This window comes from Zea mays, chromosome 1, assembly GCF_902167145.1.
Source record: "Zea mays cultivar B73 chromosome 1, Zm-B73-REFERENCE-NAM-5.0, whole genome shotgun sequence".
NCBI lineage: Eukaryota > Viridiplantae > Streptophyta > Magnoliopsida > Poales > Poaceae > Zea > Zea mays.
The window spans coordinates 6,359,185-6,384,896 of record NC_050096.1 but is presented as its reverse complement, the minus strand read 5'-3'; the positions used below and the strand labels follow the sequence as shown (position 1 = coordinate 6,384,896).

General features: G+C 48.0%; 3 protein-coding genes and 2 non-coding genes across 5 annotated transcripts; 3 read left to right on the top strand and 2 right to left on the bottom strand.

The window, feature by feature from the left end:
• The first annotated feature begins 488 nt into the window (after window positions 1–488).
• LOC103631462 (plasma membrane ATPase) lies at window positions 489–4,768 on the top strand. Its single transcript, XM_020544964.2, has 13 exons — window positions 489–621; window positions 725–844; window positions 969–2,093; window positions 2,332–2,436; window positions 2,515–2,659; window positions 2,732–2,896; window positions 2,983–3,221; window positions 3,297–3,329; window positions 3,418–3,499; window positions 3,599–3,759; window positions 3,846–4,019; window positions 4,101–4,283; window positions 4,375–4,768. Exons 1-13 carry the CDS (start codon window positions 559–561, stop codon window positions 4,654–4,656), a joined length of 2,877 nt encoding a protein of 958 aa, XP_020400553.1. The 5' UTR covers window positions 489–558; the 3' UTR covers window positions 4,657–4,768.
• Window positions 4,769–9,381: 4,613 nt separating this feature from the next.
• Window positions 9,382–12,430, top strand: LOC100216832 (Nucleotide-diphospho-sugar transferase family protein). Its single transcript, NM_001143226.1, has 4 exons — window positions 9,382–9,786; window positions 11,085–11,456; window positions 11,636–12,111; window positions 12,230–12,430. Exons 1-4 carry the CDS (start codon window positions 9,559–9,561, stop codon window positions 12,258–12,260), a joined length of 1,107 nt encoding a protein of 368 aa, NP_001136698.1. The 5' UTR covers window positions 9,382–9,558; the 3' UTR covers window positions 12,261–12,430.
• Window positions 12,431–14,876: 2,446 nt separating this feature from the next.
• Window positions 14,877–15,015, top strand: LOC111590720 (small nucleolar RNA Z247). Its single transcript, XR_004855761.1, has one exon. It is a non-coding gene; the product is annotated as a small nucleolar RNA Z247 (small nucleolar RNA).
• Window positions 15,016–19,446: 4,431 nt separating this feature from the next.
• Window positions 19,447–19,569, bottom strand: MIR528a (microRNA MIR528a). Its single transcript, NR_121174.1, has one exon. It is a non-coding gene; the product is annotated as a microRNA MIR528a (primary transcript).
• Window positions 19,570–22,037: 2,468 nt separating this feature from the next.
• On the bottom strand, window positions 22,038–24,695 carry LOC542290 (glyceraldehyde phosphate dehydrogenase B1). Its single transcript, NM_001305859.1, has 6 exons — window positions 24,245–24,695; window positions 23,725–23,886; window positions 23,456–23,623; window positions 23,125–23,347; window positions 22,579–23,035; window positions 22,038–22,474 (listed from the first exon to the last, which is right to left on the bottom strand). Exons 1-6 carry the CDS (start codon window positions 24,446–24,448, stop codon window positions 22,339–22,341), a joined length of 1,350 nt encoding a protein of 449 aa, NP_001292788.1. The 5' UTR covers window positions 24,449–24,695; the 3' UTR covers window positions 22,038–22,338.
• Between the last annotated feature and the right edge of the window lie 1,017 nt (window positions 24,696–25,712).

The following is a 25,712-nucleotide window of genomic DNA, read 5'->3' as shown; positions in this document are numbered from 1 at the left end:
GAGCTACGAGGCCGCGTCGGCGCCACGTCAGCTCTAAGACGCAGATAGCCGCTAGTGCCACGTCAGAGCTCGGCGCCATAGGCTATGGCGCCGAGCTGTGTTACCTCGGCGCCATAGACTATGACGCTGAGTATCGGGTCGAAAAATACATATAAAATTTCTTGGGGTCTAATTGTACATTTTTGTCGCATAATGAGTAAAAAACAAAAAAAAATCGGACAGCTTAACAGGTAAGCAGTCGTGCATGGCTTTCTCATACCGTACGCATCTTTTTTTTTATTTTCTGTTGGATTTTCTTCCGAGACCCTGTGCATGCGGATGAGATCAGATGGATTTTCTGTTGGAGCAGCCGTGCATGCGGTGCCCGAGAATAGAGGAGTTTTTCTGTTATTTATGTACTTCTGAGTTTATCAAGTTGACACCGTGGCTCTGCATATATATATCTACCTCGGGCCGCCACGAGAGTTCTTCTACAGGCACCGTAGCTCTCCATCTCTACTACCCTGTGAGGTTTTGGCTGGCTGCGGGCGGCCGCGTATCTTATCGCTGCGCACATCAATGGAGATGACCTCCGCCATGGAGCTTAGCCTTGAGCAGATCAGGAAAGAGGCCGTTGATCTGGTTAGATTAACGCTTATATATTTTGGATTGATCTGTTCTATGTGTTTTATTTTCGACAAAAATCGATTTAGTTCTGTTCTTTATTTCGATCTGACAAATGCAGGAGAACATCTCTATGGAGGAAGTGTTTGCCTTCCTTAAATGCTGCAAGGAAGGGCTCAGCACCGAGGAAGCCCAGAAACGCGTCCTCATGTTTGGTCCCAATAAATTAGAAGAAAGAAAGGTCCTATATTTCATCGTCTCTTTATCTTAGATCATTCTTGTAGCTGACCGACACACAATCTGATTAAATTAAGTGTTCCAGAAAGGTATTAATTAATCTACGATATCCTCGTGTGTGTTTGCAGGAGAGCAAGGTGCTCAAGTTCCTAATGTTTATGTGGAACCCGCTGTCGTGGGTGATGGAGATGGCCGCCGTGATGGCCATCGCGCTCGCCAACGGCGACAACCGGCCGCCGGACTGGCAGGACTTTGTCGGCATCGTGGTGCTCCTCGTCATCAACTCGACCATCTCCTTCGTCGAGGAGAACAACGCCGGGAGCGCCGCGGAGGCGCTCATGGCCAACCTCGCGCCCAAGACCAAGGTGCTGCGGGACGGCCAATGGAGCGAGGAGGACGCGGCGGTGCTCGTCCCGGGCGACATCATCAGCATCAAGCTCGGCGACATCGTCCCGGCCGACGCCCGCCTCTTGGAGGGCGACGCGCTCAAGATCGACCAGTCGGCGCTCACCGGCGAGTGCCTCCCGGTCACCAAGAGCCCCGGCAGCAGCGTCTACTCGGGGTCCACGTGCAAGCAGGGCGAGATCGAGGCGGTCGTGATCGCCACCGGCGTGCACACCTTCTTCGGCAAGGCGGCGCACCTCGTCGACAGCACCAACCAGGTCGGCCACTTCCAGAAGGTGCTCAAGGCCATCGGCAACTTCTGCATAGGTGCCATCGCCATGGGCGTAATCGTCGAGGTCGTCGTCATGTACGCGGTCCAGCACCGCCGCTACCGCGAGGGCATCGACAACCTCCTCGTGCTGCTGATCGGCGGCATCCCGATCGCCATGCCCACAGTGCTGTCCGTCACCATGGCGATCGGATCCCACAAGCTGTCGCTGCAGGGCGCTATCACCAAGCGCATGACCGCCATCGAGGAGATGGCGGGCATGGACGTGCTCTGCAGCGACAAGACCGGCACGCTCACCCTCAACAAGCTCAGCGTCGACCGCACCCTCGTTGAGATCTTCGCCGCGGGCGTTACGAAGGACGACGTTATCTTGTTCGCCGCCAGGGCGTCTAGGGTGGAGAACCAGGACGCCATCGACGCCGCCATGGTCGGTATGCTGGGTGACCCGAAGGAGGCCAGGGACGGCATCGAGGAGGTGCACTTCTTCCCGTTCAACCCCGTCGACAAGCGAACGGCTCTCACCTACATCGATCTGGCCGATGGGAGCTGGCACCGTGTCAGCAAGGGTGCACCAGAACAGGTACGTAGTCGTGCATGGCTTTCTCATGCATCTCTTCTTTTTTTTCTGAATTTTCTGTTGGATTTTCTTCCGAGACCCTGTGCATGCGGATGCATGAGATCAGATGGATTTTCTGTTGGAGCAGCCATGCATTCGGTGCCCGAGAATAGAGGAGTTTTACGTTTTTCTGTTATTTATTTTCTGAATTTCAAAATTCATTCCTGAGCTTTTTTTTATGTTACTCTCCTATGGCACACAGATACTGGCTCTCTGCAACTGTGGAGACGACGTGTGCAACTTGGTTCACACTGTGATAGACAAATATGCCGAGCGTGGTCTTCGATCTCTTGCGGTTGCAAGACAGGTATGGTTTTATGACTCTCAGAGTTTGCAGTCGATGGTACTTGAAAAAAATATAATGCTTTATCCTGCTTTCCTACAGCAAGTTCCGGAGAAGAGCAAAGAGAGCCTCGGAGATCCATGGGAATTCGTTGGTCTGCTTCCTCTGCTGGACCCTCCGAGGTCGGACAGCTCCGACACAATCAAGCGCGCGCTCGACCTCGGTGTCAACGTCAAGATGATCACCGGTACGCCTCGCATTCCGAGAGGTTTCTTTCACTCACGTTGCTATGTTCTGACCTGCTTTGCTTGCATTGCAGGTGACCAGCTCGCCATTGCCAAGGAGACCGGGAGACGGCTAGGGATGGGCACCAACATGTACCCGTCGTCCGCTCTGCTCGGGCAGAGCAAAGATGAAGCCACCGCTTCGGTCCCCGTGGACGACTTGATCGAGAAGGCCGACGGCTTTGCTGGCGTCTTCCCAGGTAGGGAGGAGGGGGAGGGGGTTTGCATTGCAATGTGCATGAACTGCTATAACAATTGTCAATGGTGCTGTGCGTTCTTGATGCAGAGCACAAGTACGAGATCGTAAAGAGGCTGCAGGAGATGAAGCACATCTGCGGGATGACGGGAGACGGGGTGAACGACGCGCCCGCCCTGAAAAAAGCCGACATCGGAATCGCCGTGGCGGGAGCCACTGATGCGGCACGGAGCGCCTCCGACATCGTTCTTACCCAAGAAGGCCTCAGTGTCATCATCAGTGCCGTGCTCACCAGCAGGGCCATCTTCCAGAGAATGAAGAACTACACTGTGAGCATTCTTCCTCTGGCGATTGTGTCGATCAATTCTGACCTGACCCTAATCCGTTCTCTTGTTTTTGGTCAGATATACGCGGTGTCGATCACTATTCGTATTGTGGTAAGTTAATTTTTTTTTGTTTTGACATAGGCCTTGCAAAGAATCTAGAGAGTATTGTCTGAAATTCTTATGAACTGTGAACGTGCAGCTCGGATTCTTGCTGATTGCATTGATATGGAAATTTGATTTCTCGCCATTTATGATCCTGGTCATCGCCATTCTAAACGATGGTGAGCTTGCACTGCCCCCTACTTCATCAGAGGCGTTGTTCAATTGCATGCGTACTGTTCGTTAATCTCTATGCATTGCTATTATATGAATGATTCCAGGCACTATCATGACTATTGCCAAGGACAGAGTCAAACCGTCGCCGCTCCCCGATAGCTGGAAGCTAAATGAGATCTTTGCCACGGGCGTGGTGTATGGAACCTACATGGCTGTGATGACCGTGGTGTTCTTCTGGGCCATGAGAAGCACAGACTTCTTCTCTGTAAGCATTCCTTCATTAACAACCTAGATCTTTGCCAGGGCGATTATTCACTGCCATTCTCTCTCTCTCTCGTTGTGTCAACGCAGAACACCTTCCACGTGAGATCTCTGCGCGGCAGCACCGAGGAGATGATGTCTGCCCTGTACCTGCAAGTCAGCATCATCAGCCAGGCCCTCATCTTCGTGACGCGGTCTCGCAGCTGGTGCTTCGCCGAACGCCCCGGCTTCTTGCTGTGCGCAGCGTTCGTGATCGCGCAGATCGTATGTCCTGCTGCCTAATGATCACCATCTCGTTTCACCTCTGCCCAGCCAGCTGACCTGACCGCCGCTTTGTGGTTGCAGGTTGCCACTCTGATTGCAGTGTGGGCCGACTTTGGGTTCGCCCACATCAGAGGAATCGGGTGGGGGTGGGCGGGCGTCATCTGGCTCTACAGCGTCGTCACCTTCGTCCCGCTCGACCTGTTCAAGTTCGCCATCCGCTACGTGTTGGCTGGCAAGGCCTGGAACAATCTCCTGCAGAACAAGGTACGTGTTCATGGTTTGCTTCAATCTCATGCTATCCTTTAGTATTACTCACGCTCTGTTGTTTCTCTCTCTCTCAATCTCAACAACACAGACGGCCTTCACGACGAAAAAGAACTACGGCGGGGAGGAGCGCATGGCGCAGTGGGCGACGACGCAGCGCAGCCTGCACGGCCTCCCGGTGACCGAGCCCGAGGCCGGCGGCAGGCGCAGCGGCAGCTTCGTGGAGTTGTCGGAGGTCGCCGAGCAGGCCAGGCGACGAGCCGAGTTCGCGAGGCTTCGCGAGAAGAACACCCTTAGGGGCCAGCTGGAGTCGTCGGCGAGGCTCCGCGGCGTCGACCTCAACGCGATCAAATCGCCGTTCTACAGCGTGTAGACGGGCGGAGTAGTTTGTCGGGGCCACCTTGCCTCGCTAAGTTGTTACGCAAGTTACGTTTGTTTGTTTTTTTTATTTTGAACATTAAATTTAATTTTGTTTATTCATCATCTCCCAAAGTTTGACAATGTGTGAGTTTGTTTTATATATTATCCTAATTGGGAGCTACGTACCCGAAGCGAGCAACCCGTACGTTTTATTGCCATCACCTTAAACCACAGACCATGACATCAGAAACATGCAAGTTATAGAATGCAGATGCAAACGTTCATATGCAGATCTCCAACGTATAACAAAATCACCCAAAATACTTCACACAACCGACCAACTGAGGTAGTTGCCCGCCTTCTGTGCCCGCGCTGTCCTCTTGAGGGAGTCAAACACTTACTTACATATATAAATGCATGGTATATAAAAAATAGCCTACAGATTAGAAAAATATTAGATTGATTAATTCATCCTTCTCTTAAGGTTAGTTTAGAATCCAGAAAACCCGAGGATATTGAAGCATAGAATCCTCCTTTTATTTAAAATTAAATAAGAAGTAGATTTTAGTCCTTTCAATCTCCTCGGGTTTTATAGCTCTCAAGCAAGGCATTAGGGGTGTTTGTGGCTGCTTCATTTCACGACAATCAACTTATTAGCTTCACAAACCTCTATCTAAATACTTCCAACTTCAACCTTTATCTAAATACTTCCAACTTCAACAACTCAGCTTTTTTTGATAGGATTCAACAACTCAGCTTCACCTAAAAATGTAAAGTTAGGGTTAAATTCATCATTTTCATAAAGCAATAAAATTAATACTCCGCAGACACTATTTTCCAATAACCTTGAGAAGTGAGAGCTAAGGCTCTCGCTCGGGTGGCGGTGGCCTAAACCCTAGCCGTCGCCACCTCTCCCTGCCCCTTTCTCCCTCCTCGCCGTCAGGAGGAGGCTGCCAGACGTCGTCTAGACTCCAGAGAAGGTGGCGGCGGGGCCCTTCTTGCCCAGACGCCTAGATCTGGGGCAGCAGTGTTTCGCGTGCACCTGGAACGACGGTGGCTCTTCTTGTGGGTGGTGATAGAAGCGATATCAGGAGGGGACGTTGAGCGACCCGAGGAGGAGGAGCGCTAGCATGGAGCCAGATGTTGCGGCGCAGAGCGCCCACGCGACCAAGGCGAGGTGCGCCAGGTGCTTCAGCCAGCGCCAGCACGCGCGAGCGACGGCCGCCGGGTGGAGCCTTCTTGCACCAGGCTGGCAACGATCGTCTGTTCTTGGCTCAGGCTCTTCTTGCTCAAGGACGGTAAGGGTTGGGGCGACATCGTTGTTGTGCTTGTGCTCTCCGACGTGATCCACGTTGTGTGGCCTGAGGCCTGGCTCGGCCCCTGCACAGAGCGGCGAGCCTTAGCGGCAACGACATGTCCTCCATTGTTCACCGTCCATGAGCTCGTCCAAGGTGTGCTCAGCCACCTGCTACGACGCCTTCTCGGACCCCTGCTTCTCGTTCGTCGTCCGTCTATACATGCCCTTTGGCCTTCGGTGGCTGCCAGAGCCTGTGCATTCAAGCTCGGGGCAACTGCGACTATCTCTCGCTTTTTTGATTTCATATCTTGCAAGTATCGTACATATAAGCCCAGGACTAGAGTCATTTTAGAGTAGATTCACGGAATTGTTTGCTCATGGGACATATTCTATTTTCAGATGCAACCTATGTTCGTGTGCTTATTGTCTAGTTCGAGACTCTTTCTTCGTAGGACGGTCTACCTAAAAATTAAATGTTGTCATAGAACTTATGGTCGTTTGATATTAACCAAGAGTTGCTGGTATACCGGTATGAGCATAGAAAGAAGGTGAAGACAAGATTAGAGATCTTTGATTTTGGTGGGACTTATGGGTCCCGGGTTCGTCGACTTCAGAGCGATGAATTTGTTTCTCTTGTTTTTCCTTTCTTTTTTGTTTTTTGGCTGTGTACACTAAAGGGTATAGAGGGCGAGATTAATATTATTATTATTGTATCATCTTGATATAATTGTCTAAAATTAATAAAGTTTTCTTTATAAAAAGTAACCTTGTGAAGTTAGGAAGTAATTATCCACCATTGTCACTGAATACACACGCTTCGTTCTTTATTTTGAAATTGATTTGGTGACCACGCGCATCTCTTATAGGTTATTAGGCCCCGTTTGGCATAAATCTGGCTCCTCTAAAGATGACTCCGACTCTGGCTTCTCTTTAAGAACAACTCTTTTATAGGAGCAGGTATTTTTAAAAAAAAAAATCGGCTGACAAAACGGCTCCATTTGACGCGAGAGAAAGGGAGTGAGAGGAGGAGCCGCTAGGAGCCAAATTTTTTGGCTCCGGCTCCTTTCTATAAAAATGGCTCTAGCTACTCGATGCTCTTTGTTGGGAACTCTTTTTTTTACTGTTTGGGAGAGCTTTTGCAAGGGCGGAGCCAGAGCCGGTTTGGGAGCCCTCCAAAATAGACCCTTGTTGCTAGAAGATTTGGTCCGCCAGGTCATAAATCCCAATAGCCACTAACTGGGTCGTTCAAATCCGCTACTATCAACGTGATTCTTCGTCTCGTGATATCAAGGGTTCTCTTGCCAAATCTCTTGGAATCCAAGGATCAGCTCATACCAAATATGTATCAATTTTTGTCATGTTGCATACCATCCTCAAAAACTCGGATCATTCTCAGGGCCGGAGCTGAGATTTCGAGGACCTAGGATGAACATAAGAATTAGGCCTCTAACATTTATTGAGACAAAGTCATCAATAATTATATTGATATCAATCTAATTTAATATTTTTTTCTCTGTACATAAGGTGGCCAAAAAATTCAATCGTTCTAAAAAATTATAGACACGAAATAGTTTTTCAATTATTTCAACGTCGAAAACTCATTTTAGTTGATGCCACCATGACAACCATGACAGGTATAGTAAATAAGATTCGATAAACTATAAAAACATTATAACATAAATCCATCTTATTGAAATACTCAAAACTCTTTAACTCAGAGATTAAATTATTTAACTCAATGTTAGCTCTCATGTCATCTATAAAATTAACTGTAGGATGTGGGCCCCTAGGATTTGGGGGCCTACGGCGGCCGGGCGGGTGGCCCTATGCCCAGATCCGGCTCTGGTTCACATTCTCTTTTTTTTGAAAGACGCGGCAAGAGAATTGCCACGTCCAAGCTTTATTAAGAGGAAAAAGAGAACACACTTACAGACACTTAACTAGCCAAACAGCTTCCGAAAAAGCCACCCAAGAACTCAAGAATGAGAAAAAAGGATAAAGAACGCTACGCAGAGACACTAGCAACCAAAGTCAAAAGAATTAGCAATTCGTTGCTGCCCAAAAACATCCTTGATTAACCCTGCAATCACACACTCTGACTTCTCTAGGCTTTGGAAGGTTCTGCGGTTCCGCTCTTTCCAAATCTCCCACCAGAAAAGGATGATCAAACCATCAAACTCTCTCCTTGAGCATTTATCGACTTTGGCTCTGCACTTGTTCCACCAAGTGTATATTGACGAAGATTGTGCCATCCCTGGCAGCAACGCGAGGTCAAGCCAATGAGAAAGCTGCGCCCACACCGCCCTAGTGAAGATACAGTTTTGGAACAAGTGGGTTATAGCTTCTAGTTCTTGTTTGCAAAGTCTGCAAATCGGATCATTACTCCAACCTCTTTTCTGGAGATTTTCAGCTGTTAAGATCTTATTATGCAGCAGAGTCCACGCGAAGAAACGACATTTTGGCTCCACTTTCGCCTTCCAAATTGGTAATAGATTGCACTTGGCATACCCTCCAATGAATTGGGCCAAATAGGCACTCCTGGTTGAGTAGGCACCATCATTGGTCCAGCGCCAGTAAATGGCGTCCTCAATCACTGGATTTAATTGCACCTCGCGTAGAGCTTCCCAGAGAGCCACGAACTCACTAATTTCCTTGGCCCCAACAACTGGAGAAATGTGGAAGATCCATCTGTTATTTGTTGTGGCTTTTAGAATTGAAATATTCTTCCGTGAGGACTTGGCAAAGAGCGTGGGAGCTATCAATCGTGCCGACGTGCCATCGATCCAACACGAATGCCAAAAAGAGGCTTTAACCCCATTGCCCACTGTCACCACTGTAGACGCATGAAAGAGATCCCGATCAACCTTGCTACAGGGAATGTCCAAACCGACCCAAGCTCTTTCTTGATTTTTCCATTCAAACCAAAGCCAACGAAGTCGTAAAGCTCTTGCAAAACGCTCCAGATCGACGATTCCCAAACCACCTAGGTTCAAAGGGCGCTTCACTAACGGCCACCTGACTAGGCAGTGTCCCCCAGAAATATTTTCTGGTTCCTCTCCCTTCCACAAGAAACTACGACGAATTTTGTCAATTTGCTTGAAAATCCACCTCTGTTCAGGGAACACAGTTCACATTCTCATTCTCTCCTATACACGGCATATTGGCATGCAATTCTGTAGCCTGCCTGACGGTTTTCCCTGCAAAATTGGGTATCCTTGGGCTTCTACCTTGATCAGAACTTCAAAAAAAAACGATTCTTACTACCTGCTTGCAATAGAATCTCCTCCCTTCCAGTTTTTAAATTGTTTGTCGTATCCTCTCGCTCTCCTTGAGCGTAATTAATACCTTCAGTTTCGACTTCCTTCACCAGTTCACCGTGTGTTCTCCCTTCCTATTTGTGTGCATACGCCGATACGCGTCCATGTGCAGCATCCAGATCTCCTCGCACGCAAGCCTCGTACTGCCTCCGTATAACCTCGCGGCGGCGGCGGCGGCGGCGGCGACTGGTGAGCGCTCGTGTCATCGGAAGCATCATCAACCTCCCGATCAACCCGCGCGTTCGCCAGCGCTCGGATCCTAGCCGGGCTGACTTCCTCGCGCGCCCGCGCACGCGCGCACATGGCCGCGCTGCCGCTGCCCGTGACGCGCGCCGCCGCCAGTGACCAGCAGCAGCAGCAGGGTCACGGCGGTGCGGGCGCGGAGGTGTGGAGGAGGGCGGCCAAGGCGCTGCTGTTCCTGGCGGCCGTCGCGCTCCCGTGCCTCGTGCTGTACCACCGCGCCGTCGTGGCGCCCGGGGACCTGTTCGGCGCCGCCGCCATTCCGTGGCGGCGCGCCGCCGCCGACCTGGTGAGTACGTGTACGTGACCTCGCTCCGCGATGCAAGAGGGGCCCTACGTGTCTCCATCTTTTTGATCCGTGTTTCAGTGCATCCATCTTTTTTCAAGACGAAGTCTTGTGATCTGTGTTTCAGTTGGGCATATATACAGGGCCGGTCCTGACATTTTAGGGGCCCTAAGCGAAAATCTATATAGAGGCCCTATACGAAAGTTTAATTTTACTATTTTTTCAACTATGATATCTAAAAAATCAAAGAAATTGATGATTTACATATTTCTTCCAAAATAATATGACTGAAGACTGTTACAATATTTTATGAGTTGTAAAATTATACAGATTATGTAATATAACTCTATATTTGCTTTGAGAGCGAGTATTTTACTTTTAATTTATCAAAACTAGCCTAAAGCTTAAAATGCACAGTAAACTAAATTTAAATACATTAGAGAAAATTTTCTGAAAACAAATTCCAGCAACCTAAACTTGAATTAAGCAACGTAGGTTATCAGGGTGGGCCCTCCAGTAGGCTAGAATTAAACAACGCGACAGTCACAGGTGTACAACACCTTATGATCATCTCGCATCAATCAATATTTAGTATTCGTCATAGGCAGAATGTTACACGACCTCGAAGAGATGAGTCCAGAAAATCAAAGAGATGCAACAAAGAAATGAGAATAAAGATTTATCTGTAACATATATGTATTTGGACATAATCTGGACAAACAGGGGCCCTATTGATCTTGGGGGCCCTGAGCGGTCGCATACCCTGCATACCCTCAGGACCGGCCCTGCATATATATGTCGTTTTTGTTCATCGGCGTCCTATCGGGAAAGGCCATACGACGCGTTTCAGTCAGATTTTTATCTGGCTCATTAGTTATGTCAGTAATGCTAAATATTTTTTAGTTTCATCAGAAGAATGGGTGAACTGATGAAATATATTTCTTTTTAAAAGAAAACTGATGATGAATTAGTCCAGGCAATTTCCTGTAGCATAAACCAATAGCGCTACTATAAACCACTGGACTAGGTGGAGCTCACCTCTTTAAGGGCTTGTTTGGGATAAAGAGTAATGGAGGGAATTGAGGGGGCTAGAATCCCCCACTATTTAAAATTAAGTAGTGAGGGATTCTAGTCCCATCAATACACTCCATTACCTTTGATCCCAAACAAGGCCTAAGTGAAAATTCGGTGCATGCTAGAATTCTGTGATTCCACGTCGACCATGGTGCAGCAATGGCGAGTGAATAGGCGATCAAACTGACTTGCAATTGCTGCTGCTGCTGCTGCGTGCGTCCGTGCAGGACAGCGAGGACGGGAGTCTGGAGCGAGTCCTGACGGCGGCGGCGATGCGGCGGCCCAGCGACACGGTGATCCTGACGACGCTGAACTCGGCGTGGTCGGAGCCGGGGTCCGTGCTGGACGTGTTCCTGGAGAGCTTCCGGTCCGGCGAGAGCACGAGGGAGCTCCTGCAGCACCTGGTGATCGTGTCGCTGGACACGGCGGCGCACGCGCGCTGCGGGCAGGTGCACCGCCACTGCTTCGCGCTCGTCACGGACGGCGTGGACTTCTCGGGCCAGAAGAACTTCATGACCGACGGCTACCTCAGGATGATGTGGAGGAGGGTCGATTTCCTCAGGGAAGTTCTCGAGAAAGGCTTCAGCTTCGTGTTCACGGTAATGCGTCTGCAAATTAAACGTCGTCTTCTTCATTCTTCCTCACAATGTGTTGCGTTGTGTTGTGTTGTTCTTCAACTCTGACGAGACATTGAGATGTGCCTGTGTTCATCAATTAACAACGCATTGTTTGTTCCTTGAACCAATGCACGGGCAACGACGCAACGTGTCTCGATCAGGACACGGACATCGTGTGGTTCAGGAACCCGCTGCCGCACTTCTACCCGGACGGGGACTTCCAGATCGCGTGCGACCACTTCACGGGCGACCCGAGCGACCTGAACAACGCGCCCAACGGCGGGTTCGCGTACGTGCGGTCCAGCGCGGAGACGGCCGAGTTCTACAGGTTCTGGTACGCGGCGCGGGAGCGCCACCCGGGGCTGCACGACCAGGACGTGCTCAACGCCATCAAGCGCGATCCCTACGTGGGCGAGCTCGGCGTCCGGATCAGGTTCCTCAGCACCGAGCTCTTCGGCGGCCTCTGCGAGCCCAGCCGGAACCTGAGCAGGGTCTGCACCATGCACGCCAACTGCTGCGTCGGCCTGCGCCGCAAGATCGGCGACCTCAACGCCATGCTCCAGGACTGGAGGCGGTACAGGGCGCTGCCGCGCGAGGAGAAGCGCGAGGTGTCCTGGACCGTGCCGCGCAACTGCAGGTACGTTGTACTACCTAGCCCTGCCCAGCCGATCGAGACATATATGCACGCTCGACAATGCTTCTGATATGGTGTTGCTGCTACCTCTTATTTTGGATTGTCGTCTCTTTGCATGCAGTCTTTTTCACACACAGGAGGAGCGTGGTTGATGAGGAAGCTGTTTTTTATTTAAATTTTTTGCAAGACTTGTCAGAACATGGATGTGTGATGTGATGTAATGTAAACAAAACATGTATGGGAAGTTCATATGTGTTGTTTCTGTGACTTATGCAAGTTTTGCAGGGTTTGGAAATAGACCTAGACAAAATGTTTGTGGTTCGTCGGATCGCTCGGTTCTTGATCAGCTCGGCTCGTTTAAATTTTTTACGGGCTAAGCTGACATCCTAGCTCGGCTCGTTTGAATTTTTCACGAGCTGAGCTGACATCTTAGCTCTGTTTGTTAACGAAGTCGTGAGCTAAACGAGCTATCATATTTCAGCAAAACAAAACTATACATATTATTTATTTAGCAATTGATAAACATGTTATATGTATGTATGATGTTTATGGCCTATAAATTAAACTAGTGATTGATGAATTGTGTCTATGTGTTAAAATAGTCTATGCGAAAATAAGTGTGAGTTAAATCAATGAACATGTGTGTGAATATTGAATTGATGAGTGATGAATTGTATTAATTTGGTGTAGTATATGAAACTATAAGTATAATTAGTTTGAAATTAATAGAAATTGATTCTTATATATATATATATACTGTTTTTATATATTACACCTGGGTGCATTCAATATAGAGAATGCACCCAGGCCGAATTACGCGCCAGGTCCGAGCCAACCGCCCCACCCAGGCCGTCTTCGTCCCTCCCGCACGTTCTTGACAGAACCTTTTTTACTTCCTCGTCCCCGCCCCTCTTTCTCCGTGAACGGCTCCTCCGCGAACGGCTCAACCTCTTCAAATAAGTTGCAATCACACCAGACCAGCAGTTGCAATTATACCAGACAACAATTGCAATCATTGTTTTGTTTAACAAATTTTTGGACATAGTTATATAGAAGTTGCAATCACACCAGAACAGCAGTTGCAATTACCAGACAGCAGTTGCAATCATTGTTTGTTTTAACAGATTTTTGGACATAGTTATATAGAGGTTGCAATCACACCAGACCAGCAGTTGCAATTACACCAGACAGCAGTTGCAATCATTATTTATTTAACAGATTTTTGGACATAGTTATATAGAAGTTGCAATCACACTAGATCAGCAGTTGCAATTACACCAGACAGCAGTTGCAATCATTGTTTGTTTAACAGATTTTTGGATATAGTTACATAGAAGTTGCAATCACACCAGACCAGCAGTTGCAATTACACCAGACAGCAGTTGCAATCATTATTTGTTTAACAGATTTTGGACATAGTTATATAGAAGTTGCAATCACACCAGACCAGCAGTTGCAATTACACCAGACCAGCAGTTGCAATCATATTTTTTTAACAAAATTTCCCAGAGTTATTCAGTACTTGCAATCACATCAGAGTAACTCAGCAGTTACATCCACAACACACCAGCAGTTGCAATTACAACACACCAGCAGTTGCAATCATTTTGTTTACATTTTTTAACAGATATTTGGGTACAATTATACAGCAGTTGCTATCACACCTAATGCGGGGTTGAGCATCGAGGCGATTCAAGGTGCGGCAGCGACGGTGGGGCCATGGATCTAGGGTTAGAGGATCGGAGGAAGGAGGAGTCGGCGGGTAAGGGAGGCGCGCGGCGGCGCGGGACAGGGAGGCGCGCGGCGGCGCGGAACAGGGAGGCGCGAGGCGGCGACGGGGACAGGAAGTCTTGGGTCAGTCTTGGGTCTGTGCATCCATAAACTAAAATGCACTCAGGTGCATTTTAGTGCATATATATATATATATATATATATATATATATATATATATATATATATATATATATATATATATATATTGTTTTGGCGAGCTCGTAGCCTAGCGATATCCAGCCCTATTTGGAATGATGCATGCAGCGCCCACTATTAGAATAGTCATATTATTTAATGTATATCCCGAACTCCTTGTAACAACCTCTAGCTACGGATATAGATTGTTTGTTAGCTGTTAGCTAGATTTACTCTCATGTAACCGGGTCAAGGGAAGGTTGTTACATCTGATGTTATCCTTGCGCAATGGGCGCCTATATTAACACGGAACCCGCGGCCCCTGAAGGGGTATGACGCTTCCTGCCCTCTGAACTTTCACATGGTATTCAGAGCCAAGTTCACCTTGCAAATCAGCCATGTCGAGTTCCCCCTCCAATCCACTCATTGCACATCCAGTATCCGAAAAACTTACCCGAGCAAACCATGCCATATGGGAAGCCCATGTTCGTGCGGCCATGCGTGGCTCTCGCCTCATTGGCCATCTTACTGGAACCACACCAGTGCCGGAGAAGGAGATTGCCGACGCTGATGGCAAGAAGACGTCAAATCCGGCGTTCGAGGAGTGGGATGCTCGGGACCAACAGGTCCTCAGCTACCTGCTCTCGTCTATCTCCAAGGAAATCCTGGTCCACGTCTCAAGATCTGAGACTGCAGCAGATGCGTGGAGAAAAATTCAGGCGATGTTCGCCTCACAGACCCGGGCTCGGGCTGTGAATCTCCGCATCGCCCTCTCGACGACCAAGAAAGGCAGCATGAATGTTGCTGAATATTTCGCGAAGATGAAGGGATATGCTGATGATATGGCGGCCGCAGGACGTCCGCTCGAAGACGACGAACTCGTCGAATACATCATCACCGGGTTGGACCGTGATTTTACCTCACTTGTCTCTGCCCTCGTTGCAAGGGTGGAGCCAATCTCAGTTGAAGAATTATATTCTCAGATGCTGAGTTACGAAACAAGAATGGATCTAATTCATGAAGGAGAGCAGCAGGCATCCGCTAATCTTGCAGGTCGTGGAGGTCGCTCTCGAGGACCGGGCCGCGGTCGTGGGCGTGCTCGGCCTCCTAGCCGCGGCTACAGCGGTGCAGGTGTGGGCGGCCAGGACTCCCGTGGAGCAGGTGGACAGGGACATGGCCCTGGCGGACAAGACAGCCATACTGTGGCAGGCAAGCAACGTGGCTACAGGCGCTCAAGTGGTGACCCATGCCAAGTTTGCTTTAAGAAAGGACATACGGCTGTCAACTGCTGGCACCGATTTGATGAAAGCTATGTCCCTGAAGAACGCCATGATGCTGCCGCGACCAGCTCATACACAGTTGACACAAACTGGTATGCTGATAGTGGCGCCACTGATCACATCACCGGTGAATTAGAGAAACTGTCCATCCGAGATAAATACAACGGTGGAGATCAGATCCACACCGCAAGCGGTACAGGTATGGAAATCAGCCACATCGGTAATTCCTCTGTTAGCACCTCTAGTCGTAAGCTTCATCTAAAAGATATTCTATATGTTCCTGAAGCCAAGAAAAATCTTGTGTCTGTCCATCGCTTAACTACAGATAATTCTGCCTTTATAGAATTTCACCCAGATTTCTTTTTGATTAAGGATCAAGCAACTAGGCACACGCTGCTTAGGGGACCATGTCACCGAGGACTGTACCCTCTTCCTTCGTCATCATCAATAAAGCGTCACGCCTGTGGAGTCAGCCAGCCATCAATCTCTCGGTGGCATGATCGTCTTGGTCATCCTTCATCTGTTATAGTTCGGCGAATTATTAATAGAAATAAACTCCATTGTTTAGTTGAATCTAATAATGAGTCTGTATGCAACGCTTGCCAACAAGCGAAAGCCCATCAGCTGCCATATCCTATTTCTTCTAGTAAATCGAACTCTCCTTTGGAGCTTATTTTTTCTGATGTCTGGGGTCCTGCGATTGAGTCTGTGGGCAGAAAACAATATTATGTTAGCTTTATTGATGATTATAGCAAGTTTACCTGGATTTACCTTATTAAGTTAAAATCTGAGGTATTCCAGAAATTCATTGATTTCCAACGTCTTGTTGAAAGGCAATTTGATAGAAAAATTCGTGCCATTCAAACAGATTGGGGAGGAGAATATCAAAAATTAAATTCCTTCTTTACCAAAATTGGCATCTCCCATTTAGTCTCTTGCCCTCATGCACACCAGCAAAATGGGGCAGCCGAACGAAAGCATCGCCACATTGTTGAAGTCGGCCTTTCCTTGCTATCTCATGCATCTATGCCTCTTAAATTCTGGGATGAAGCTTTCCTATCAGCCACATATCTTATTAATAGACTACCTAGTCAAGTCATTAATAATCAAACTCCTATAGAACGTCTTTTTCACCAAAAACCAGATTATTCCTCTTTACGTGTTTTTGGTTGTGCCTGTTGGCCAAATTTGCGCCCCTACAATACTCGCAAACTTCAATTCAGATCAAAGCAGTGTGCTTTTCTTGGCTATAGTCCTCTTCACAAGGGTTTTAAGTGTCTCGATATCTCCACAGGACGTGTTTATATTTCTAGAGATGTCATATTTGATGAGACTGTTTTTCCTTTCTCCGCTCTCCATCCAAATGCTGGCGCCAGATTACAGTCTGAAGTTCTCTTAATGCCATCCCTCACGACTAAAATAGGTGCTAATAGACGTGATACTGATGTTCCTGATTTTCTCCCTGTTAATACTAACTTGTCTGATGAGAATACTGCAGTGCACAGACATCAATATGCAGGGGGTCCTGTTCACCGAATTGATGGATCACTACCCACTGTTGCAAGTTTGACGCCAGGGGAGGAACCTGACCAGTCTACCGCGCATGCATCTGAGGGAATCCGGGACACTGTACAGGCGCACGCTGCTCCTGTGCCGGACCACTGTACCACGCATGCTGCTCCTGTGCCGCTCCACTGTACCGCACCTACAGCCCCTATTCCCCCTATTACTACAGGCGCTGATGTGACTATACAGGACGCACTCTCTTTACAGCAAACAGGGGAAGCAGCCGCGTTCTTGCCAGAGCCGGTCCATGCCCATGATGATACTGCTGACACGTCCCTACGTCCACACACGAGACTGCGGAGCGGCATCCGGAAAGAGAAAATATACACTGATGGCACAATCAGGTATGGCTACTTCACGTCCTCTGGTGAGCCACAATGTCTTGATGAAGCACTTAGTAATTCTCATTGGAAGAATGCTATGGATCTGGAATATGCTGCTCTGATGAATAACGAAACATGGCATCTAGTTCCACCAAAAAAAGGCACAAATGTGATAGGTTGTAAATGGGTATATAAAATTAAAAGGAAGGCTGATGGAAGCTTAGATAGATATAAAGCTCGCCTAGTTGCAAAAGGTTTTAAGCAACAATATGGAATAGATTATGAAGACACATTTAGTCCAGTCATTAAAGCTACTACAATACGTATTATTCTATCTATGGCTATCTCTCGAGGTTGGAGCCTTCGACAACTTGATGTTCAAAATGCCTTCCTTCATGGTTTTCTTGAAGAAGAAGTCTACATGCAACAACCACCAGGTTTTGAGGATCCAGAAAAGAAACAATATGTGTGTAAGCTTGATAAAGCATTATATGGACTCAAACAAGCACCAAGAGCATGGTACTCTCGCCTAAGTTCCAAGCTGGTGAACCTCGGTTTCTCACCATCAAAAGCTGATTCATCTTTATTTTTCTATAACAAGGGTAACACTACAGTATTTGTGCTTGTTTATGTTGATGATATAATTGTTGCAAGCTCTACATAAGCAGCAACCGCAGCACTGCTAAGAGATTTAAAAGGAGAATTTGCACTCAAAGATCTTGGTGATCTACATTATTTCTTGGGCATAGAAGTGAACAAGGTACATGATGGGATTATTCTTACTCAAGAGAGATATGCTTCAGATTTATTAAAAAAGGTAGGAATGTCAAACTGCAAACCAGCTAGCTCACCATTGTCCACTAGTGAAAAGCTATCCCTGCATGAAGGGTCATTGTTGGGGAGCAATGACGCCACACAATACAGAAGTATTGTTGGGGCTTTACAATACTTAACACTCACTAGGCCTGACATTGCATTCTCTGTTAATAAGGTATGTCAGTTCCTTCATGCCCCTACAACTGTTCACTGGGCAGCAGTAAAGAGAATCCTCAGGTATATCAAACAGTGCACAAAGTTGGGTCTGCATATACACAAATCACCCTCAACTTTGGTAAGCGCATTTTCTGATGCAGACTGGGCTGGTAGCATTGATGATAGAAGATCAACCGGAGGTTTTGCAGTGTTTCTAGGATCTAATCTTATTTCTTGGAGTGCTCGTAAGCAACCCACAGTATCTAGATCAAGTACGGAGTCAGAATATAAGGCTATTGCTAATGCCACAGCTGAAATTATGTGGGTACAAATTTTACTCAAAGAACTAAATATTAGCAGTCCGAGAACAGCTAAACTCTGGTGTGATAACATGGGAGCAAAATATTTATCAGCCAATCCTATCTTTCATGCAAGAACCAAGCACATTGAGGTGGATTATCACTTTGTAAGAGAAAGAGTTCTACAAAAGCTACTAGAAATTGATTTTGTTTCCTCCCAAGGACAAATTGCAGACGGTTTCACTAAGGCATTATCGGTCAAACTGCTGGAGAACTTTAAAGTCAATCTCAACCTCCGACGGCTGTGATTGAGGGAGGCTATTAGAATAGTCATATTATTTAATGTATATCCCGAACTCCTTGTAACAACCTCTAGCTACGGATATAGATTGTTTGTTAGCTGTTAGCTAGATTTACTCTCATGTAACCGGGTCAAGGGAAGGTTGTTACATCTGATGTTATCCTTGCGCAATGGGCGCCTATATTAACACGGAACCCGCGGCCCCTGAAGGGGTATGACGCTTCCTGCCCTCTGAACTTTCACACCCACAGCTATGCGCCTATGCATGATCACGCGCAAGGAAAGATGCCTCCATTTCAGGAGCGACACTCAGCATCCGTGGTGCTAACATAGCAGAGAGTGAGATTCAGAAGTGACTGAAAGTCTGTTTGGTTTTCATGGGGTTTTTAGAATCCGGATAAAAATATCTCATAATGAACCAAACGCATGTAGATACTACTATGCCTAGGGGTAATGTGCTTGTATGTAATTGAATCTGTAGAATCTAGCAATTAAACCAAAGGCAGATTCCAAAAATCTCAAGCAAACCAAACGCAGAGCCTGAGAAACTTTTAGTACTAGCACAATGCAGTAGAGCTGTGTGGAATGGAATGCCAGCGATGTTTGGCTGTTGGTTGCCTCATCACAGGGCAACTGCGCAGAAGCATGCACTTCTGACGCTTGCAAACATATAATGGCGTAGCAGAAGGAATGGAAGAGGCAGGCACAGGAGAGGAGTGAGGAGAGCTTGCGAGGGGTATATAGCACACAGGCCCCGGCTGCTTCTTCCAGCCACACCTCGCTCGTGCTCCTCCTCTGCATGCCCCTTCCACCGCTGCTGCTACTAGCCAGCAGAGCAAACTGACCCTGATTCCTATCCCTAATCCCAGAACTAGAGGAGATGCTCAACCTGCCATGGCTTTGCAGGCCACTCATCACTCGTGACTTATTTGTAGGCGGGCGAGCAATGGTGTACGTAGTAGTACCGATTCAGTCTGTGCTCGCTCGCTCGCTTCAGTGGTGGTACTACTAGCTGCTGAAGTACGTACTAGTGTACTACACGGGAACTGGGAAGAGCGCGGCGGCCAGTGTGTACTCCATCCATGCTCGTGAGGTTTCTGAGTGTACTGCAGCCTGAGGGAGACGACGGTGGTACTACTAGCGTTCTTGAGCTGTACTGCAGCCTGAGGGAGACGGCGGCGGCCGCTGGCCCACCCACACGTCCTCTTCACCTCGGCGAGGCGGTCTGCGCCACACATTGTCTGTCCCCAAGGACCCCCGTGCCCTTGTCGTGATGCGGCGTGCGAGAGGGTTTTCTCCTCCGGGTTGCGTACTTGGTTTGCTAGTGACAGCCGGGGAAGGGATAACAGCGGTCAGAATAGCAATTGCCAGCTGGTGTCTAATCTAGCTGTTCAAAACAGGTAAACAGCAGTATATATATAAGGAATCTTTCTACTGCACGCCTAGTGTGTTATTATCGATTCCTGTAATTATTACTTTCTCTTTTTTATAAGAAAGATTTTCATTGCATTTTAAAAGTTTAATACAAAACATCTCTTATAGTCTCTATAACAATAAGATACACACCGCGTCTAGAAATGAAAGTAAAAGAAATCCTATGATTATATTTTCATTGTATTTAAACATATGACTGACTAGATCGTCACCCATATACCTATAATAAGAACATCGTGACCACCTACTTCAAATATTGTGAAGCCTCCACCATAGAATATCGCTCGTGGCTATATAGCACAACCTAAGACATTAACCAGTGGGTACTAGTAAAAGTAATATGTGAATGAGACATAATATGTTTCTTTTGAAAAATCAAATCGTTCCTACTAAGCCAAACAGATCAACAAATGGTTGCTGCACCTGATAGGGCTATATATATTTTTTTCTCAACGTGTGAAAGCCAATTTTCAAACATATTCGAGGTGGATGTTGGTTTTGGGATTCCCAACACCCAGAACACCACGTTCCAAACATGACGAGCATAACAACATTCAAAAATCTGGTGATTGGTTGTTTCGTAGGTTTGACAGAAAATACATGCTTTACTTCCCTTCCAAGTTCGTTTAGCTAGGTTATCTTTGGTGAGGATCACTCCTACAAAGATACCATAGAAAAATCTTGATTTTGAGGGGTGCTTTAAGTTCCCATAATCTCTTATTTAGGTTTGGCACATCCTCGTTGATTAGGACCAAATAGTCAGATTTCACCGAGAACTGTCCATTTAACGCACGTTTCAACGAAAAATGTCCATATCTTGTGTTAAATCTATGTTACTAGCCTTATGGCATAACCCATTCTAAGCAACAAGCTTAAATCCAGTTAGAGATCGCCTCCAAGATAGATATGCTATCTAATTTTAACATTACTTCAGCTATCTTCAATTTCCTTCTAGCAATACTATATAAAGAGGGCTCTTGGTTTTTAAAGCAATAATGTCTAACCACCAATCTTCCTAGAACCTCATTTGCGATCCATTACTAATTTTAAAGGTTCCAAAGCAAAGAAAGCCTTGCTTCACCTTCATAAATCCTAACAAAAAATGCGACTCCACTTGTTTTCATTCAACCTGAACTAATGGTTTGGATCTAATGTATTTGTTTCTAAGCAACTGTTGCCACATTCATTTTATAGCAAGAATTTTAAATAATCGTTTGCTTAGCAGGACTATTCTTTAGTTTGAGGTCCATGGTGCTCTATACCTTCTTGGTCCTTGGGTTGACAAAGGATATTTCATTTGGCAAGGTGATTTTTTTTCTCATCACTTTGCTAGTAGAAGGGAGATCGGAAGTAGGGGACACCATTTGAAATGAAGAAAGATAACATATACAAGGTGAGACTATTTAAAACTAAGTTGGTTAAAGTTCACCTTCTCCTAATTGATAGATGGTTTCCTTTCTAGTCCTAAGATTTGTTCAAATACTAAAAGTAATAATTTCATATTACGAGCCTTTTTCATATTGTGTTCTAATAATAGAATTGTGTCATCCGTATATCGAAGGATAGATAAGCCTCCATCTATTAAGTGGGGCACGCACTACCCAGCGGCTTGTCCTTCCATATTTGCCCTTTTAATTTCTATAGCCAACATATCTCCTATCATATTAAAAAAGGAGGAGCGAAAGCATACCTTCTTGCCTAAAGCCTTCCTTCGTTTAAAAACCATGACATATTTTGTCATTTAACGTTTACAGCCACACTGTCTTCTTCTGAGATGAAATTTTCTATCCAAGGTATCTATCTTGGAGAGAAACCCTTAACCCCCTGCAACTCCGTTTCTCTTTTTACAAGATCGCTCGTTGCGGTTTATACTTGTATACCCAAATCAGATAATGCTGCCATGCTGGTGAAACGAGATTCAAATCGGCAGGCATGGTTGATGAAACAAATACACACCCCAGGATTACACTACACGACTCCCAACAGGAAATGGAAAGCGGAAGCCTGTACCGCCAGTTCGGTGACTGCATACAACTCATATATATATATAACATACGTCTCTTTCGTCGAATAATCTGTATATTATTCTCTATGGAAAGAACCCTCGCGCCCGTGCTGTACGTTTCGTCGTGGAAAGAACCCTGGCCTCATGCTTCGTACACCTTGCACTCGTCGGTCTCGGGGTTGTCCTTGCAGAAGTCCTCCAGAGGGTCGCCGCTGCCGGCCGCCGCCGCGCCGGGCCACTTGGCCGCCACCAGGTGCGCCAGATCAACCACGCGTTGGCTGCACGCAACAAGCCCGGGGTCAGCAACAATAATAATATATGTTCCATCCAAGCTAGACGCACTAGCTCCTATGGCGGCGGGCAATGATCGATGGCTTCTTACCTGTACCCCCACTCGTTGTCGTACCAGGCGACGACCTTGACCATGTCGTCGCCCATGACCATGCTGAGCGACGCGTCGATGGTGCAGGACACGTCGGAGCACCTGAAGTCGACGGACACGAGCGGCACGTCGCAGACCTCCAGGATGCCCTGCAGCGGGCCGGCGGCGGCCTTGCGGAACGCCGCGTTCACGTCGTCGGCCGTGATGCCAGTCTTCACGGTGTTGATCACCAGGTCCACCACGGACACGTTCGGGGTCGGCACCCGCAGCGCGATGCCGTTCAGCTTCCCCTTGAGCTGCGGCAGCACCAGCGCCACGGCCTTGGCGGCGCCCGTGCTCGTCGGCACGATGTTCAGCGCCGCCGCGCGGGCCCGCCGGAGGTCGCGGTGGGACGCGTCCAGCAGCCTCTGGTCGCCGGTGTACGAGTGCGTCGTCGTCATGGTCCCCTTCACGATTCCTGCAATATTGTATAAAAAAAAAACAGTCAGCTGCGCATGCGCATGTGCAGTAGCAGACTGTGGTGACCAGCAGGCTCCTCCGTCTCACCGAACTCCTCGTCCAAGATCTTGACGAATGGCGCGAGGCAGTTGGTCGTGCAGGACGCGTTGCTGATGATGTCGGCGACGCTGTGGTCGTAGTCGCCCTCGTTGACGCCGACGACATAGGTCGGGATGTCGGCGCCCTTGGCGGGAGCCGTGATGATCACCTTCTTCGCGCCGGCCTGGATGTGCTTGCCGGCGCCGGGGCCGTCGACGAAGACTCCGGTGCCCTACACGTACGAGTACGATACGACACATTTCAGCGATGTCAGTCGTATTCTGCACCGGGGCGGGAGGCGGGATCCTGCTGTACTGTACGTGTTCAATTTCTCTTGTACCTCGATGACGATGTCAATGCCGAGCTCACCCCATGGGAGCTTGAGCGGGTCCCTGCTGGAGACGACCGTGATGGGCTTGCCGTCGACGCTGATGGTCGTGTCGTCCACGATCTTGACGTCGGCCTTGAAGGTGCCGAGCATCGAGTCGTACTTGAGGAGGTGGGACGCCTGGAATGGAATCATGCATACGAGTCTGTCAGAATTCGTGGCAAAGCGTCTGAATAATTAAGAAAGAGTGCGGATTCAGTTGGCGCCCGATCTTCACGTACGTTCCTGACGCCTCCGCTGTCGTTCACGACGACGACGTCGATCGGCGAGTCCTCGCGGCCGTGCCAGCACCGGAGGAAGTTCCGGCCGATGCGGCCGAAGCCGTTGATCGCCACCTTCAGCTTCGCCTCTGCGGGCGCCCTCACGGCGTTCTCCCCGGTGGCCTGTCACAGGGGTCACCAGCAAGCAGGGAATTAAGCATGCATACTATTCGAGCTTAACTGCATAACAACTGCAGTGTGAAAAATATACGAGTACGCATTTGTTGTCGTCCAACTGTTGTTTCGTTGTTTTAACACTAGCAACTGGTTAATTGAAGAACAGTTAGTATGTCTATAGTCTTTGAAGGCTATCATATCCACGGTGATTCATGAATCTAGCACCAGTACTTAACTTTCCCTTGCCATCTGGTGTATTTTGTTGAGTGCCAATTAACGTCTTTTGCCGTGAGCAGACGATACTGCTATATATTATTCCTTAAGCTGCAGCAGCAACGCACGCGTGCATGAAACGCATACGTACCTTGGCGACGAGCTGCGCGCCAAGGACGTCGGAGAAGGACGCCTCCCGCGCGGCAGCGCTCACGGAGCACGACCCCGGCCTGAGCCCGGAGAAGTCGGCGAAGTCCAGCCTCTGCACGCCGTGCCTGGACGACGCCGGCGCCCTGCTGTGCAGCCGGGCGCCGGCGGGGATGCGGGAGGCGGCGAGAGCTGCGTGGGTGGCCATTGCGCAGCGCCGCTGCCGGGTGGGATCGGATGGGTGGCCAGACGGGAACCGAGCCGGGCGGCGGTGCTGCGTATTTATGCGCTGTAGTACCTGCCGGGAGAAGACGACGACGGGGGCGTGGCCGCGCGAGCGAGGAGGCGCCGTGTTCACTGCTTGCGCTTGTGGCCGCGGGGCGGCGGGCCGGGGGGATAAGGCGATTGCATGCGCCGCAGCCACCCGTTCGGGCGGGCGATATCCGATGTGTGGCGGCTTGCGGGCGCGGCGGCAGGAGAGCGGCTAATATCTCTCCCACGGGCCACGCTGTGTGCGTCGCTGTTGCTGGTTGTTAAGTTTCTTGTCCGCTAATCTCTTTTCTTTTCTTGCCATTTCGATTTGATTGATCGGGACGATGCACGCCTCTTGTTTTTCCTGTGACCCGTGTGGTCCGTGATTCTGGGGCCATCGGTACGCAGATATGTTTGATCGGGTGGTCTGTGTTTGTGCATTCTCATGTGTTCTTTAATTTGCTCACAACTGACAGCCCTCCCTGTGTTCTTTGCCTCCTTTCACAACCCTTCTTTCTAGTGACGTTGCAACTCTTGTTGCTCCAGTTTATGTTTCCTTTCATATATAGAGTTACGCCATAATATATTTCTCTGTTTTTTTACTTCTAGTAGAAACCTGGTTTTTCTCCTCAATGTTGCCAAGCTTGTCCGTGCAATATCAATCAGGGTCGTCCGAGCTCACTAGTACACACAGCCTCTATAGTGGCGGTTCTAGAGACGTTTTCACTGGCGCTTTTCAGTGCCGCCAGTGCTAGGGGCCAGTGGAAATCGTCATTTCCACTGGCGGTTATTCTAGAACCGCCAGTGAAAATAGCATTTCCACTGGCGGTTTTCTTAAGCAACCGCCAGTGGAAATGCTATTTTCACTGGCGGTTTTCTTAAGAAACCGTCAGCGGAAATGCTATTTTCACTGGCGGTTTTATAAAGAAAACCGCCAGTGGAAAGTTTTCCCGCCTTTTTTTAAATTTTCAATCAGTACTGAAATTTATATATATTTACACACACAAAACATATATATACATGTAGTATTGATAAACATGTAGTATTGATATTGATAAACATGTAGTATTGATATTAAAAGCAACATGGAATTAAATTCTATCATACATATATATACATCAAAGTCTTGTTTACAACCATGTATGCATCACACATTATATACATCAAAGTTTTCATTTAAGCTCTAATAACTATCTCGGCTAAGAGATAGTCTACTAATT